Source organism: Anomaloglossus baeobatrachus, chromosome 6, assembly GCF_048569485.1.
Source record: "Anomaloglossus baeobatrachus isolate aAnoBae1 chromosome 6, aAnoBae1.hap1, whole genome shotgun sequence".
Taxonomy (NCBI): domain Eukaryota; kingdom Metazoa; phylum Chordata; class Amphibia; order Anura; family Aromobatidae; genus Anomaloglossus; species Anomaloglossus baeobatrachus.
The window spans coordinates 7,813,691-7,831,049 of NC_134358.1; the positions used below are offsets into that span (position 1 = coordinate 7,813,691).

At 46.0% G+C, this 17,359-nt stretch overlaps 2 protein-coding genes across 2 annotated transcripts in view; both read right to left on the reverse strand.

Moving 5' to 3' along the window:
- LOC142316921 (uncharacterized) overlaps nucleotides 1-17,359 on the reverse strand; it is a 282,067-nt gene that overhangs the window by 178,237 nt on the left and 86,471 nt on the right. Inside the window, exons 7-8 of the mRNA XM_075352699.1 lie at nucleotides 1,494-1,630; nucleotides 979-1,084 (exon numbers count right to left, since the gene is read on the reverse strand). Of these exons, the coding sequence (XP_075208814.1) occupies nucleotides 979-1,084; nucleotides 1,494-1,630 (243 nt within the window). The remainder of the gene's footprint in view (nucleotides 1-978; nucleotides 1,085-1,493; nucleotides 1,631-17,359) is intronic.
- LOC142316920 (gastrula zinc finger protein XlCGF66.1-like) overlaps nucleotides 14,850-17,359 on the reverse strand; it is a 29,223-nt gene continuing 26,713 nt past the window's right edge. Inside the window, exon 5 of the mRNA XM_075352698.1 lies at nucleotides 14,850-14,936. Coding sequence (XP_075208813.1) covers nucleotides 14,914-14,936 — 23 coding nt within the window. The 3' untranslated portion in view covers nucleotides 14,850-14,913. The remainder of the gene's footprint in view (nucleotides 14,937-17,359) is intronic.

The window sequence follows — 17,359 nt, forward strand, 5'->3', positions numbered from 1 at the left end:
ACAAATAAAAAGAAAATAAATCAGCGCTGATAGGAAGTGTTCCTGGGGACAAGCAGCTACTAACGCTTTGGCTCCATTTACCAATTTATCCTCAGTCTTACAAATTTAAAGTTAATTAACCCATATGGTAAACACCATAAAAAGAAAAAAATCAAAAATGCCATAATTTAGTGCTTTGGTCGTCGCACTTCCCTTAAAAAAAACCAAACAAACAAAAAACAATCAAAACTAAATTTGTTCCCCAAATTGCTATCAGTAAAACCATCATCTTGATTCGCACAAAACGAGCCCTCACTGTTCTGTGGACAGAAAAATAAAACCGTCAGAGGTCTTGAGAAATGGCGCCATAAAGTAAATTCTTTTTCATTTTTTTTTTACAAAACTTCTGATTTTTTTTGACTATTTAATTGACTAAAATCTCTGCATGTTTGTTATGGCCATAATCATACAACCCTGGATAATCACGCTGCCGGGCCATTCTTACACCTCGCAATAAATACCATAGCAGCAAATCCTGCTTTCATAGTTTTCCCATTTTTCAGTACATTGTATGGTAAAATGGACGATGTCCTTCAAACCACACAACTCGTCCAGCAAAAGACAAGCCTTCATGTTGCTATTTTGACAGCTAAATAACCCTCTGGCTCTTGGAAGAAAAGTGGTGGATAAATACAAACGTATAAAAGTAAATGGACTGCGGAGGCAAGAAGCTATAGATTGTGTTTCTGGAGAAACTTTCTGCATTATTTTGGGTCAGAACCTAACATTTATACAATAACGCTATTGTACAGGGCGAGTACAGAAACACATGTGGATTTTTTATATTGTCTGACTGCTGGGAAATTTTACTTTGAGAAATATTCTGTCGAAAAGACAGCATTACCGAAAAGCAGGTGACACAGAGGTGAACCTGTCTCATTGATTGCCAATTGAACCAAAGTGGAAACTCACCCTCTGAGATATCTAATTTTCACATACCTCCGATAACATCTACTGAAGTTTCTTCCTTTACTTCACTTGTTTGGTCGTCCCTAGTCTTCTCTTCTTCTTCAACCTTTACTTTAATTATAGTCAGATCTTCAGCCTAATAAACCAAATGTAACAATTCAGAAAAAAAAGCCGATGGATGGAAAACTCAACCACATCCACGTCAGTTTGATGAAAGTGGTCTGGGAACGCATGAAGGATAGAAATCTGTCGATGAAGAAGAAGAAGAGCGCGGCCTGGTCTTAGGTCTTTCTTTTTGGTTTTAGAAAGGTGTGCTTGTTTAGTGTCCCCCTCTTTCTTCTCTCTTTTTGTAAGTTCTGTACATTTTATTTAAAAACCTAAACACTTTAGCATGGACAAGGAAGAAACTTAAAGAATCCATAACCTTTTCGATAGTGTGGTAACAACGGCCACTTGAAACCTCAAACAAAATTCTGACTAGAGGGACCGAAATGTCCTCACTTCCCTCTATATGTACATTTGGTACAGGGCTGAATGTCATCTACCTGATCATTCTCAGGGACGCTGTGATTTTCTTCCAGATAGTCCTGAGGATACAGAGGACTGGGACATCTCTCTGGTGGCTCCTGGTGATACAGAGGACGGGGACATCTCTCTGGTGGGTTTCTTTCAATGAGTCCATCTGCAGGAAAAAAACGTAATAGAATATTTACATTTGATGATCATTTGAATATGGAATCGAGTTTTATCCAGAGGACCCTCAAAACATGTTTTAGTTAGACAACCCCCTCTTTACAATGCTGATCGTCCTCAATCGCTTCTTCTTTTTCTTTGTCGTCTATAACCACCACCTTAATATCAAGCAAATCTTCAGCCTAAAGAGACAAGAAAAGAACGTAACATAACCTTTGGTTCCATCGCTTTATAGTCGTGTTTTGGTGAGAGCTCGGCATCATCTACCTGGTGATTCTCCTCTGGACGGTCCTGGGGATACAGAGGACGAGGACATCTCTCTGGGGGGTTTGTCCTCCTGGATCGATCTGTGGGAGACACAACCACAGTGATGGAATCCATGACCGGCTGACGGTGTGTGTGTGTATGTGTATATGTATGTTTATATGTATGTATATAAATATATATATATACACATACATATTATATATACATATTATACAGTTAGGTCCAGAAATATTTGGACAGTGACACAATTTTCACGAGTTGGGCTCTGCATGCCACCACATTGGATTTGAAATGAAACCTCTACAACAGAATTCAAGTGCAGATTGTAACGTTTAATTTGAAGGTTTGAACAAAAATATCTGCTAGAAATTGTAGGAATTGTCAAATTTCTTTACAAACACTCCACATTTTAGGAGGTCAAAAGTAATTGGACAAATAAACCAAACCCAAACAAAATATTTTTATTTTCAATATTTTGTTGCGAATCCTTTGGAGGCAATCACTGCCTTAAGTTTGGAACCCATGGACATCACCAAACGCTGGGTTTCCTCCTTCTTAATGCTTTGCCAGGCCTTTACAGCCGCAGCCTTCAGGTCTTGCTTGTTTGTGGGTCTTTTCGTCTTAAGTCTGGATTTGAGCAAGTGAAATGCATGCTCAATTGGGTTAAGATCTGGTGATTGACTTGGCCATTGCAGAATGTTCCACTTTTTTGCACTCATGAACTCCTGGGTAGCTTTGGCTGTATGCTTGGGGTCATTGTCCATCTGTACTATGAAGCGCCGTCCGATCAACTTTGCGGCATTTGGCTGAATCTGGGCTGAAAGTATATCCCGGTACACTTCAGAATTCATCCGGCTACTCTTGTCTGCTGTTATGTCATCAATAAACACAAGTGGCCCAGTGCCATTGAAAGCCATGCATGCCCATGCCATCACGTTGCCTCCACCATGTTTTACAGAGGATGTGGTGTGCCTTGGATCATGTGCCGTTCCCTTTCTTCTCCAAACTTTTTTCTTCCCATCATTCTGGTACAGGTTGATCTTTGTTTCATCTGTCCATAGAATACTTTTCCAGAACTGAGCTGGCTTCATGAGGTGTTTTTCAGCAAATTTAACTCTGGCCTGTCTATTTTTGGAATTGATGAATGGTTTGCATCTAGATGTGAACCCTTTGTATTTACTTTCATGGAGTCTTCTCTTTACTGTTGACTTAGAGACAGATACACCTACTTCACTGAGAGTGTTCTGGACTTCAGTTGATGTTGTGAACAGGTTCTTCTTCACCAAAGAAAGTATGCGCCGATCATCCACCACTGTTGTCATCCGTGGACACCCAGGCCTTTTTGAGTTCCCAAGCTCACCAGTCAATTCTTTTTTTCTCAGAATGTACCCGACTGTTGATTTTGCTACTCCAAGCATGTCTGCTATCTCTCTGATGGATTTTGTCCTTTTTTTCAGCCTCAGGATGTTCTGCTTCACCTCAATTGAGAGTTCCTTAGACCGCATGTTGTCTGGTCACAGCAACAGCTTCCAAATGCAAAACCACACACCTGTAATCAACCCCAGACCTTTTAACTACTTCATTGATTACAGGTTAACGAGGGAGACGCCTTCAGAGTTAATTGCAGCCCTTAGAGTCCCTTGTCCAATTACTTTTGGTCCCTTTAAAAAGAGGAGGCTATGCATTACAGAGCTATGATTCCTAAACCCTTTCTCCGATTTGGATGTGAAAACTCTCATATTGCAGCTGGGAGTGTGCACTTTCAGCCCATATTATATATATAATTGTATTTCTGAACATGTTTTTGTAAACAGCTAAAAGAACAAAACTTGTGTCACTGTCCAAATATTTCTGGACCTAACTGTATATATATATATATATATATATATATATATATATATATATATATATATATATATATATATATAAAATCTCAATTAAATACCTGGGTTTCTATTTTTTTCATCTTGGTCTTAATCAAAATATTGTGCTTCTTTTCATTGTTTAAATAAAACATTAAGCTAATAAGAGTCAGAACCACGTGGGACTCCCAGGCCTGGAGCTGCATGTGGACGAGGCGCAAACATCACACATTTAGATAAGCTGTCCGCTGTAGAAAACCTGAATTTCAGAAACCGAAATTTTACATTTCAAGACAGGGATCGTGGAAAGATGACCGTCCTCTGATCTGTCAGACTAAATGTATTTAGTAAGGAAAATACGTTCTCTAAATTCCCTCTCCAATAAGGAAGCTATTGAGGTGTTGGATAGTCTCTCCTGGGGTCAAGTTAAAATGATCCAAAAAACAGAAACAATGGAAACTACATTATTTGTTTACATTTAACGAGAGACTGACTCCCTCTGAACAGGAACCTTAATTGGATTTAGCCATAGAGAATGACCCCATCCTCTCTCAGAATCCATGGACCCATTAGGGGACGGTATACTGTATAGTTTTTCAGTAACCCTCTTCTGATGCATCCATGCACGGACCCCATAGAACCTCTGGTGCCCTGTCGTATTTTGACGTTAGCCGCAGATTCTTGTAAGGAAAGGCAACCATGGAGCAGACTTGTTTTTGCGGTGCATCCCTTAGATGCTCGATAGTATTGAGATCGGAAGAATTTGGGGCCATGTCAGAATCTTGATCTCTTTGTCTTGTTCCTCCTGAACAATGTTTCGAGGTGTACGAGCAGAGTGACGGCACAAAAATGTCAGCTGCCTCTGCCGGCTTGTCCTATTCACATAGTGTATCCTCGTGAAACTGTGTTCTCTAGTAAGCGGCAAACATGGCCGCCAACACCATGTGAAAGAACCATGAGTCAGACTGGACCTCCTGCTTCCATGGCCTCTTGGTCCAGACTGGACCTCCTGCTTCCATGGCCTCATGGTTCAGTTCTGACGCCATTGTTTGCTTTTGGCTGTAGACCGGTTTTCCTTTTTCTGAGTGATTTTTCTCGGTCACATCTCCCGGCATACTCATAAAACTGTTTCATAAGAAAACCTTACAAGGAGGATAGTTTTTGAATTCTTCGTCTAGTAAGGATGACCAGGCCCCGCTTGAAGTGGTTCAGATTGTGTAAATTCACACAAATCGATCCATGGGAAACTCCTCTGATTGGTTTCTGCACTTCTAGATCACATGAAAGGACGTGGCAGGTGTCCGTGATAACGTGGATGCTGTGTGTGTGGGCATTGGCTTATAATGTACTTTTGCGATCGCATTTATTTAAGCTGTGCTTTATTTTGGTATATCCCTGGTAATAAAGATCCATATCCAGATCTACTTTCCTACATTTTGGAATAAACTTCCAATGTGTCAAGGTCGTTTCTTGGTGGGGTTAGTGACAGGCCCAGAGTCTCTTTAATCATCTGAGGACTTACGCAGTAAAGGGAACCTGTCAGGTCCAATATGTCCCCCAAACCACGAGAAGTTCTGTGCATATTGCTAATCCCTGCCTAACCGTCCCTGTATACCAGGGGTGGGGAACGTCCGGCCCGATTTGCCAATTTTTTTTTATACCGCGGTCCCCTTAATTCTGCGATGCGCGCGATGCCCGACGGGCGCTTGGTCCCCGGATGTCCTCCGCATGCTTGTGCCAGCATATTAAGGGGAGGAGCTTATGCACCACGGTCCTCTGTTCTTGGCAGCCATTGCAGCGTGTAATCTCCGGCACAGGCACTGAGCTTCCACCTCCAAGGTCAGTGTCTCTGTTTGGTGTAATGATAAAGATACCCAGCGGTGCGGAGATGAGGAAAGTCGGCAGCAAGGAGACGTATGCAGCAACATATCCATGGGGGAAATAAAAGCTGTAATTTTTAAAATCAAATATGAACATATATATTTATCTTTGGATGTGTTGCAGGATACAGCTCGTTTTTGCTCAGGCTCCGTCTACCACCCTATGTGCTAAATACCTCAGGCTCCGTGTACCACCCTCTTTGCTATATACCTCAGGCTCCTTGTACCATCCTCTGTGCTATATACCTCAGGCTCCTTGTACCATCCTCTGTGCTATATACCTCAGGCTCCTTGTACCACCCTCTGTGCTAAATACCTCAGGCTCCGTCTACCATCCTCTGTGCTATATACCTCAGGCTCCGTGTACCACCCTCTGTGCTATATACCTCAGGCTCCGTGTACCACCCTCTGTGCTATATACCGCAGGCTCCGTGTACCACCCTCTGTGCTAGATACCTCAGTCTCCGTCTACCACCCTATGTGCTAAATACCTCAGGCTCCGTCTACCATCCTCTGTGCTATATACCTCAGGCTCCGTGTACCACCCTCTGTGCTATATACCTCAGGCTCCGTGTACCACCCTCTGTGCTATATACCGCAGGCTCCGTGTACCACCCTATGTGCTAAATACCTCAGGCTCCGTGTACCACCCTCTGTGCTATATACCTCAGGCTCCGTGTACCACCCTCTGTGCTATATACCGCAGGCTCCGTGTACCACCCTCTGTGCTATATACCTCAGTCTCCGTGTACCACCCTATGTGCTAAATACCTCAGGCTCCGTCTACCATCCTCTGTGCTATATACCTCAGGCTCCGTGTACCACCCTCTGTGCTATATACCTCAGGCTCCGTGTACCACCCTCTGTGCTATATACCGCAGGCTCCGTGTACCACCCTATGTGCTAAATACCTCAGGCTCCGTGTACCACCCTCTTTGCTATATATACCTCAGGCTCCTTGTACCATCCTATGTGCTATATACCTCAGGCTCCTTGTACCATCCTATGTGCTATATATCTCAGGCTCCTTGTGTGGCGCCCTGGTCTAGCCAGGTCGTCACAGGTAACACACACACACACACACCCCTAGGCAGTTACATTAGCCAGACACAAAACCCTTGTTGCTTCCCTCCAGGGTCTGATGTCCACACAAACTGGGGCGGAGCCAGGCAGTTGGCCCCACCCACAGAGGAGTTCATAGGCCTGGAGGCGGGAAAAGGAGTGAGTTGAGTTGAGGAGTGGAGGAGTGAGGAGCAGTTGAGTTTAGGAGGTTGAAGTGAGAGGAGTAAAGTGGAGAGTGTCTGGGTTTGTGGCCCAGGCACTGACAGCAAGGTTGGCAGACGGTGGTGGCCGTCTGCAGGAGTGGTGGAGCAACGCGGAACCGTAGGACCGGGGGTCGGGCGGTGGCCCGCCGGTACCGACCGGGGAGCGAAGTGAAGCTAGCACACACAGGCAGGGCCATCGGACCCAGACTAGGCTTGGAGCCGCCGTCAACAGTCAAATCCGAGTGTGACAGGAACCCCAGGGGTTTCCTAACAACCAAAGGCCCGTTAGAAGGCAACCGTCCGCACGGTGAGGGTATACAGCCACTGCCAACGGCTAGAGACCCAAGGGCCAGCGCCTGCAGGCAAAGCGGGCTCCTCCGGCATCCATACACCGGGGAGCGGACTAAATGGGTGGTGTCACGGACTAAATCCCCAAACAACCAACCTCCCTTTTCACTCACGGGCGAGGAGTGCCGCTCAGGTCCCCGGGTCCGGCCCACCGCTCGAGCCACCGAGCAACAGCAGCGCCGGACCCGAGCGTTAGCGAGCGCAGCGCCTCGCCGCCCGCGACACTTGTATCATCCTATGTGCTATATACCTCAGGCTCCTTGTACCATCCTCTGTGCTATATACCTCAGGCTCTTTGTATCATCCTATGTGCTATATACCTCAGGCTCTGTGTACCATCCTCTGTGCTATATACCTCAGGCTCCTTGTACCATCCTCTGTGCTATATACCTCAGGCTCCTTGTACCATCCAATGTGCTATATACCTCAGGCTCCTTGTACCATCCTATGTGCTATATACCATCCTCTGTGCTATATACCTCAGGCTACTTGTACCATCCTCTGTGCTATATACCTCAGGCTCCTTGTACCATCCAATGTGCTATATACCTCAGGCTCCTTGTACCATCCTATGTGCTATATACCTCAGGCTCCTTGTACCATCCTATGTGCTATATACCTCAGGCTCCTTGTACCATTCTATGTGCTATATACCTCAGGCTCCTTGTACCATCCTATGTGCTATATACCTCAGGCTCCTTGTACCATCCTCTGTGCTATATACCTCAGGCTCCTTGTACCATCCTCTGTGCTATATACCTCAGGCTCCTTGTACCACCCTCTGTGCTATATACCTCAGGCTCCTTGTACCATCCTATGTGCTATATACCTCAGGCTCCTTGTATCATCCTATGTGCTATATACCTCAGGCTCCTTGTACCATCCTATGTGCTATATACCTCAGGCTCCTTGTACCACCCTCTGTGTTATATACCTCAGGCTCCTTGTATCATCCAATGTGCTATATACCTCAGGCTCCTTGTACCATCCTATGTGCTATATACCTCAGGCTCCTTGTACCACCCTCTGTGTTATATACCTCAGGCTCCTTGTACCATCCTCTGTGCTATATACCTCAGGCTCCTTGTACCATCCTATGTGCTATATACCTCAGGCTCCTTGTACCATCCTATGTGCTATATACCTCAGGCTCCTTGTACCATCCTATGTGCTATATACCATCCTCTGTGCTATATACCTCAGGCTCCTTGTACCATCCTCTGTGCTATATACCTCAGGCTCCTTGTACCATCCTCTGTGCTATATACCTCAGGCTCCTTGTACCATCCTCTGTGCTATATACCTCAGGCTCCTTGTACCATCCTATGTGCTATATACCTCAGGCTCCTTGTACCATCCTCTGTGCTATATACCTCAGGCTCCTTGTACCATCCTCTGTGCTATATACCTCAGGCTCCTTGTACCATCCTATGTGCTATATACCTCAGGCTCCTTGTACCATCCTATGTGCTATATACCTCAGGCTCCTTGTACCATCCTATGTGCTATATACCTCAGGCTCCTTGTACCATCCTATGTGCTATATACCTCAGGCTCCTTGTACCATCCTATGTGCTATATACCTCAGGCTCCTTGTACCATCCTCTGTGCTATATACCTCAGGCTCCTTGTACCATCCTCTGTGCTATATACCTCAGGCTCCTTGTACCATCCTATGTGCTATATACCTCAGGCTCCTTGTACCATCCTATGTGCTATATACCTCAGGCTCCTTGTACCATCCTATGTGCTATATACCTCAGGCTCCTTGTACCATCCTATGTGCTATATACCTCAGGCTCTTGTACCATCCTCTGTGCTATATACCTCAGGCTCCTTGTACCATCCTATGTGCTATATACCTCAGGCTCCTTGTATCACCCTCTGTGCTATATACCTCAGGCTCCTTGTACCATCCTATGTGCTATATACCATCCTCTGTGCTATATACCTCAGGCTCCTTGTACCATCCTATGTGCTATATACCTCAGGCTCCTTGTACCATCCTCTGTGCTATATACCTCAGGCTCCTTGTACCATCCTATGTGCTATATACCATCCTCTGTGCTATATACCTCAGGCTCCTTGTATCATCCTATGTGCTATATACCTCAGGCTCTGTGTACCATCCTCTGTGCTATATACCTCAGGCTCCTTGTACCATCCTATGTGCTATATACCTCAGGCTCCTTGTACCATCCTCTGTGCTATATACCTCAGGCTCCTTGTACCATCCTATGTGCTATATACCATCCTCTGTGCTATATACCTCAGGCTCCTTGTACCATCCTCTGTGCTATATATCTCAGGCTCCTTGTACCATCCTCTGTGCTATATACCTCAGGCTCCTTGTACCATTCTATGTGCTATATACCTCAGGCTCCTTGTACCATCCTCTGTGCTATATACCTCAGGCTCCGTGTATCACCCTCTGTGCTATATACCTCAGGCTCTGTGTACCATCCTCTGTGCTATATACCTCAGGCTACTTGTATCACCCTCTGTGCTATATACCTCAGGCTCCTTGTATCATCCTATGTGCTATATACCTCAGGCTCCTTGTACCATCCTATGTGCTATATACCTCAGGCTCCTTGTACCATCCTATGTGCTATATATCTCAGGCTCCTTGTACCATCCTCTGTGCTATATACCTCAGGCTCCTTGTACCATCCTATGTGCTATATATCTCAGGCTCCTTGTACCATCCTCTGTGCTATATACCTCAGGCTCCTTGTATCATCCTATGTGCTATATACCTCAGGCTCCTTGTACCATCCTATGTGCTATATACCTCAGGCTCCTTGTACCATCCTATGTGCTATATACCTCAGGCTCCTTGTATCACCCTCTGTGCTATATACCTCAGGCTCCTTGTATCACCCTCTGTGCTATATACCTCAGGCTCCTTGTACCATCCTATGTGCTATATACCATCCTCTGTGCTATATACCTCAGGCTCCTTGTACCATCCTATGTGCTATATACCTCAGGCTCCTTGTACCATCCTCTGTGCTATATACCTCAGGCTCCTTGTACCATCCTCTGTGCTATATACCTCAGGCTCCTTGTACCATCCTATGTGCTATATACCTCAGGCTCCTTGTACCATCCTCTGTGCTATATACCTCAGGCTCCTTGTACCATCCTATGTGCTATATACCATCCTCTGTGCTATATACCTCAGGCTCCTTGTACCATCCTATGTGCTGATGTTATACTTTTGATTGTTCACGTTTGTTAGGGTGACATCATAGAAATGGCCACTAAAAATAAAATAGAAGTTGATGCAGTGTTGAGCTTTTCAAGATAAATGGACAAATGATTCTTTTTTTGTTGAAGTCAAAGGCAAACCTGTGCGCCTGGTGTGTGGTGAAACATTAGCAGTAATGAAAAATCGCCAGGGTATATAAACCTGGAGATTACATGGTGGCATGAGCCCCCCTCTTAGGCTATGTGCCCACGCTACAGGATTTATCGCGGATTTGACGCGGATTTTGACGCGGATTTAGCGCGGATTTGCCGAAAATCTGCAGCACAGCTACTCCCCAGCCATTTCAATGGCATTTTGGAAATGCTGTGCCCATGCTGCGGATTTTTCCGCTGCGGATTTTGCCGCGGATTTTGATGCGGAACAAACTGCAGCATGTCAATTGTTTGGTGCGGATTTGGTGCGGATTTTCTGTTTTGAATGGGGAAAAAAAAAAAAATAAAATCCGCATCAAAATCCGCGGTAAATCCGCGGTAAATCCGCGGGTGCGGATTTGCCGCGAAAGTTGCGGATTTTCAGGCAAAAAAATCCGCAGGGACCTTTTACTGTGGACACATAGCCTTAGGGTAGTTTTTAAGGCTTTAGGTTGTTCAGTTCTGTTAGAATCGTAGTAGGTGTTTTGGTTGTTAATTTTGGTTGACCCTAAAGGGTTAATGTTGGCTTTACAGCTGGTAACGCGGACAGGCTGGAACTGGTTTTGTTCAGCCTGTTGCGCGCCTAAAATTTTAAATTCTGATTGGTTAGTGATGGTTTTTAGCGGGAGTAATTTTGTATAAATAACAGCTGTTCTGGTCAGCTGTGTCAGAATCATCTGTGAAGCAAGAAGAATCACCCACCCGCCCTCCCTCTTTTTTGTTAGTCGTGTTTTTGTCGTGTTTGTTTTATTAGATGGGAAAAAATCACCCAATTCTTATTGGGTGGATTTTTGGTATGTTATGTATATGTGGATTTTGGAGTAATTCTTGGTATTTTGGTATAATTATTTATTTGAAGGGATTATCTTATTTATTATAAAGTTATGTATTTTAACGTAACCATTAATAAAACAACACGGCCATTTGCCAATTTATTCTGTAGTCATGTGTGTTTATTTATTGTTGTGAATGAACTTGAATGTGGGCTTTATGCTACCATGAAAAAAGCCAATCTGGAGGCCATTACAGCTCCAAACATGCAAACCTCATTGAATTGGAGGGCCAGATGCGTCTGGGATAAGATCACTGCTCTTGGGTGGAGTTTGGAATTGCAGCAGTCGGCTTTTCATAGGCCTCGGTGTGACAGAAGCAACGTTATTCAGACAAGCGATGTAGTGAGCGAGCGAATTGCACAGAAGCGGACACCTGATGTCGAGGGAGAGTTTGTGAAAGAGTGCATGGTGCCCGCTGCAGAGCTGTTAGTGTGCCGCCCCGTGCCCGGCGGCAGCCGAGCCGCTCGGGTCCGGACCTTCAGTGGGTGGCTCGAGGGTCTCCGGACCCGGGGGTCCATGGTCACTCCAATTTAAAAGGTGTTGGCGGTTAGGGGGGGACGTAGGTGTACGGCCGGAGCCGTGTTTGAGTTCGTGGCACCACCCACGGGTTGTGGTGAAGGTGGACACCACCGCTGCAGTTACGGGGCACCCGGGGGAGATGTTGCGCAGTAAGTTGTTAACCCCTCCGTGGGCAGGGATGATGGCCCCAGGACCCGTTGGGCGGTGCAGGGAGATGGGCGGCCAGAGGGAATTGATGTACTCACAATATGTAACACACACAAGTCTCTGGTAAACCAAGGTGATGGTGGTCGGTGCCCGCAGCCGGCTGCAGTCTGGTCCCCCACCCGGTTGGTGGCCTCTGCCTTTCTCCTGCACCGTTTGTGTGATGGTGGACTACCTGCGCTTGCAGCGCCAGGAGTCCGCTCCCCGGCTTGTGGTCGCCTAAGGAGCCCTTTGCCCGCAGACGCTGGCTCGTGGGATCTCTCTGTCGTGGCGGTGGCTTTCTATCCCCCTCGTTGGGCTGTCGTCTTCAGTCGGGACTTTGGGTGGGACAGGACCTATAGTCCTGGCCGCAATCAGTTAATTAGCTAGCTTCCAGTAGCTTCTGGACCTAGCTTCAGGGTCTGAGTACCCCCCTTTGTGCTCCGGTTTCCGACTCGGTTCCCCGGGTTGGTACCGGTGGGCCATTACCCTGTCCCGGTCCACCACGGTTCCACCGAGCCGTCTTCCCGGCTCCTGCAGACTGAGGCCTCCGTATGCCTCCTAGCCAAAGGTGCCCGGTCTCCAACCCTGGCACCTGTCAGTTAGTTGCAGACCTGACACACAGGCCTGCTTCCACTTTACTTCACCTCCTAAACTCATCTGACTACTTTTCCCGCCCCAGGCCATCCGAACATCTCGGTGGGTGTGTCCAACCGCCTGGCTCCGCCACCTGGTGTATCCATCAAGCACTGAGGGGGGTGACTAGGGTTTAATTGTTTGGCTGCTGTCACCTTGTTAGGGGACCGGTGTAGTGTGGTGCCCTATTTGTGACTACCTGGCCCGGCCAGGGCGTCACATTAGCACCAGAAAAAGTGACATTATTTTAGAATGTTAATTTGTCTCGAAGAACCGTTTCAGATCGGATTACTGACTTAGCACAAGGCTTGTGATGAGACAACGGATATAACAAATACTGCCCAACTGGCCATTTTCATTCGTGGGATCACTGCAGAGTTTGGCACACGAGAAGAACTGCTGTCACTGGAAGCACAGAGGGTGGTACAAGGAGCTTTACTTAATCAACTGAACTTTCAGCGTCTCCCACTCTCACACCACCTCCTCATCTCGCCCCCTATCTGTCGGAGTTCCCCAAAGTTCAGTTCTTGGACCCCTGGTGTTCTCCATTTACACCTTCGGCCTGGGACAGCTCATAGAGTACCACGGCTTTCAGTATCATCTCTACGCTGATGATACGCAGATCTACCTCTCTAGACCGGACATCTCCCTACTAACCAGAATCCCACAATGTCTGTCTGCTATTTCATCCTTTTTCTTTGCTCGATTCCTAAAACTGAACATGGACAAAACAGAATTCATTGTCTTTCCTCCTCCTCCTCCTCACTTATCTCCTCCACCAGACCTATCCATCAATGTCAATGGCTGCTCACTTTCCCCAGTGCCACGCGCTCGCTGCCTGGGAGTAACTCTAGACTCTGGTTTCTCTTTCAAGCCACACATCCAAGCCCTCTTCACCTCCTGCCGCCTCCAACTCAAAAATATTTCCCAAATTTGTACATTCCTTTCCCAAGAAGCTGCAAAATTCCAAGTGCATGCCCTTATTATCTCCCTCCTGGATTATTGCAACCTCCTGCTCTGTGGCCTCCCTTCTAACAGTCTTGCAACCCTACAATCTATTCTAAACTATGCTGCCCGGCTAATCCACCTGTCCCCCCGCTACTCCCCAACCTCTCCTCTGCCAATCCCTTCCCTGGCTTCCCATTGCCCGACTCCAGTTCAAAACACTAACCATGACATACAAAGCCATCCACAACCTGTCTCCTCCATACATCTGTGACCTAGTCTCCCGGTACTTACCTGCACGCAACCTCAGATCCTCACAAGATCTCCTTCTCTACTCCCCTCTCATCTCCTCTTCCCACCATCACATCCAAGACTTCTCCCGTGCCTTCCCCATACTCAGGAATGCTCTGCCACAACACATCAGACTCTCGCCTACCCTGACAAGCTTCAAAAGGAACCTGAAGACCCACCTTTTCCGACAAGGCTACAACCTACAATAACCCTCAGTCTGATATAGCGCCGCACAATCAGCTCTACCCTCACCTACTGTATCCTCACCCATCCCTTGTAGACTATGAGCCCTCACGGGCAGGGACCTCTATCGTCCTGTACCAGTCTGTGCCTTGTATGGTTTATGATTATTGTACTTGTGCCTATTATGTATACCCCTTTCACATGTAAAGCGCCATGGAATTGATGGCGCAATAATAAATAATAATAATAATAATAATAATTATGGCAGGACAAGAGGGGAAGATTTATTTGAGAGACTTGTTTTATCAATGAAAAAAACTTTACCTCTCATTTGGAGAGTTAACTGGCCTTACAACAGATGAAGCTCCAGCCATGGTTGGCTCACAAAAAGGATTAATTGCTTTTGTCAAGAAATAAATGAATCGTTAGTCTTGATCTTAGTGATTTAATTATATGCCACTGCATCATACACCAAGAAAGTGTGCACAGTCATTGCGGCTCAACAATGTGATGTCAACAGGAATGTCATGCATAAAGTTGATCAACAGCAGAGCGCTGAATAGTCGCCAGTTTAAGAAATTACTGAATGATCTTGAATCTGAGTATGGTGATCTTGTCTATCACTGTGAAGTTCGGTGGCGGAGTCGCGGGAACATCATCTTGAGATTTTACCAACTGCTGGAAGAAGTCAAGGAGTTCATGGAGATGAAGGGGAAACCTGTCAGTGAACTCAGGGATAGCAAGTGGCAGTGTGATCTAGCGTTCATGGTGGACATTACCAAGCACCTCTCAGAGCTGAACGTTAAGCTGCAGGCCCCAACCAGCTTCTCAGCTCTCGGCTTTCAAATATTAAATCATTGGAAGCTAAACTAATGCATGGAAAGAGCAACTTGAAAGGAATAATACAGTGCATTTCCCCACTCTGGAAAGACAAAAGCCTTCTACAAGACTTGAATATGCTGGTGAATGTGCAAAACTAATTGAAGAATTTGATGAAAGATTCAAGGATGTCAAAAGCAAACAAATGGAATTAAACATCTTTGCTACACCATTCACTGTGGAGCCAGCTGATGTGCCAGATACCTACATCACGAAATCATCCAACTGCAGAACGACGATGAGCTGAAAGCGAGGTACAGCAACCTCCCATTGCTTGACTTCTATGGGTACAACAACCTCCCATTGCTTGACTTCTATGGGTACAACAACCTCCCATTGCTTGACTTCTCTAGGTACAACAACCTCCCATTGCTTGACTACTCTAGGTACAACAACCTCCCATTGCTTGACTTCTCTAGGTACAACAACCTCCCATTGCTTGACTTCTCTAGGTACAACAACCTCCCATTGCTTGACTTCTCTAGGTACAACAACCTCCCATTGCTTGACTTCTATGGGTACAACAACCTCCCATTGCTTGACTTCTCTAGGTACAGCAACCTCCCATTGCTTGACTTCTATGGGTACAACAACCTCCCATTGCTTGACTTCTCTAGGTACAACAACCTCCCATTGCTTGACTACTCTAGGTACAACAACCTCCCATTGCTTGACTTCTCTAGGTACAACAACCTCCCATTGCTTGACTTCTCTAGGTACAACAACCTCCCATTGCTTGACTTCTCTAGGTACAACAACCTCCCATTGCTTGACTTCTCTAGGTACAACAACCTCCCATTGCTTGACTTCTCTAGGTACAACAACCTCCCATTGCTTGACTTCTATGGGTACAGAAAACTCCCATTGCTTGACTTCTCTAGGTACAGCAACCTCCCATTCCTTGACTTCTATGGGTACAACAACCTTCCATTGCTTGACTTCTCTAGGTACAACAACCTTCCATTGCTTGACTTCTCTAGGTACAGCAACCTCCCATTGCTTGACTTCTCTAGGTACAACAACCTCCCATTGCTTGACTTCTATGGGTACAACAACCTTCCATTGCTTGACTTCTCTAGGTACAGCAACCTCCCATTGCTTGACTTCTCTAGGTACAGCAACCTCCCATTGCTTGACTTCTATGGGTACAACAACCTTCCATTGCTTGACTTCTCTAGGTACAACAACCTTCCATTGCTTGACTTCTCTAGGTACAGCAACCTCCCATTGCTTGACTTCTATAGGTACAACAACCTCCCATTGCTTGACTTCTCTAGGTACAACAACCTCCCATTGCTTGACTTCTCTAGGTACAACAACCTCCCATTGCTTGACTTCTCTAGGTACAACAACCTCCCATTGCTTGACTTCTCTAGGTACAACAACCTCCCATTGCTTGACTTCTATAGGTACAACAACCTCCCATTGCTTGACTTCTCGAGGTACAACAACCTCCCATTAATTGACTTCTATGGGTACAACAACCTCCCATTGCTTGACTTCTCTAGGTACAGCAACCTCCCATTGCTTGACTTCTCTAGGTACAGCAACCTCCCATTGCTTGACTTCTATGGGTACAACAACCTTCCATTGCTTGACTTCTCTAGGTACAACAACCTCCCATTGCTTGACTTCTCGAGGTACAACAACCTCCCATTGCTTGACTTCTCGAGGTACAACAACCTTCCATTGCTTCACTTCTCTAGGTACAACAACCTCCCATTGCTTGACTTCTCTAGGTACAGCAACCTACCATTGCTTGACTTCTATGGGTACAACAACCTCCCATTAATTGACTTCTATGGGTACAACAACCTCCCATTGCTTGACTTCTCTAGGTACAGCAACCTCCCATTGCTTGACTTCTCTAGGTACAGCAACCTCCCATTGCTTGACTTCTCTAGGTACAACAACCTCCCATTGCTTGACTTCTCTAGGTACAGCAACCTACCATTGCTTGACTTCTATGGGTACAACAACCTCCCATTGCTTGACTTCTATGGGTACAACAACCTCCCATTGCTTGACTTCTATAGGTACAACAACCTCCCATTGCTTGGCTTCTCTAGGTACAACAACCTCCCATTGCTTGACTTCTCTAGGTACAACAACCTCCCATTGCTTGACTTCTCTAGGTACAGCAACCTCCCATTGCTTGACTTCTCTAGGTACAACAACCTCCCATTGCTTGACTTCTATAGGTACAACAACCTTCCATTGCT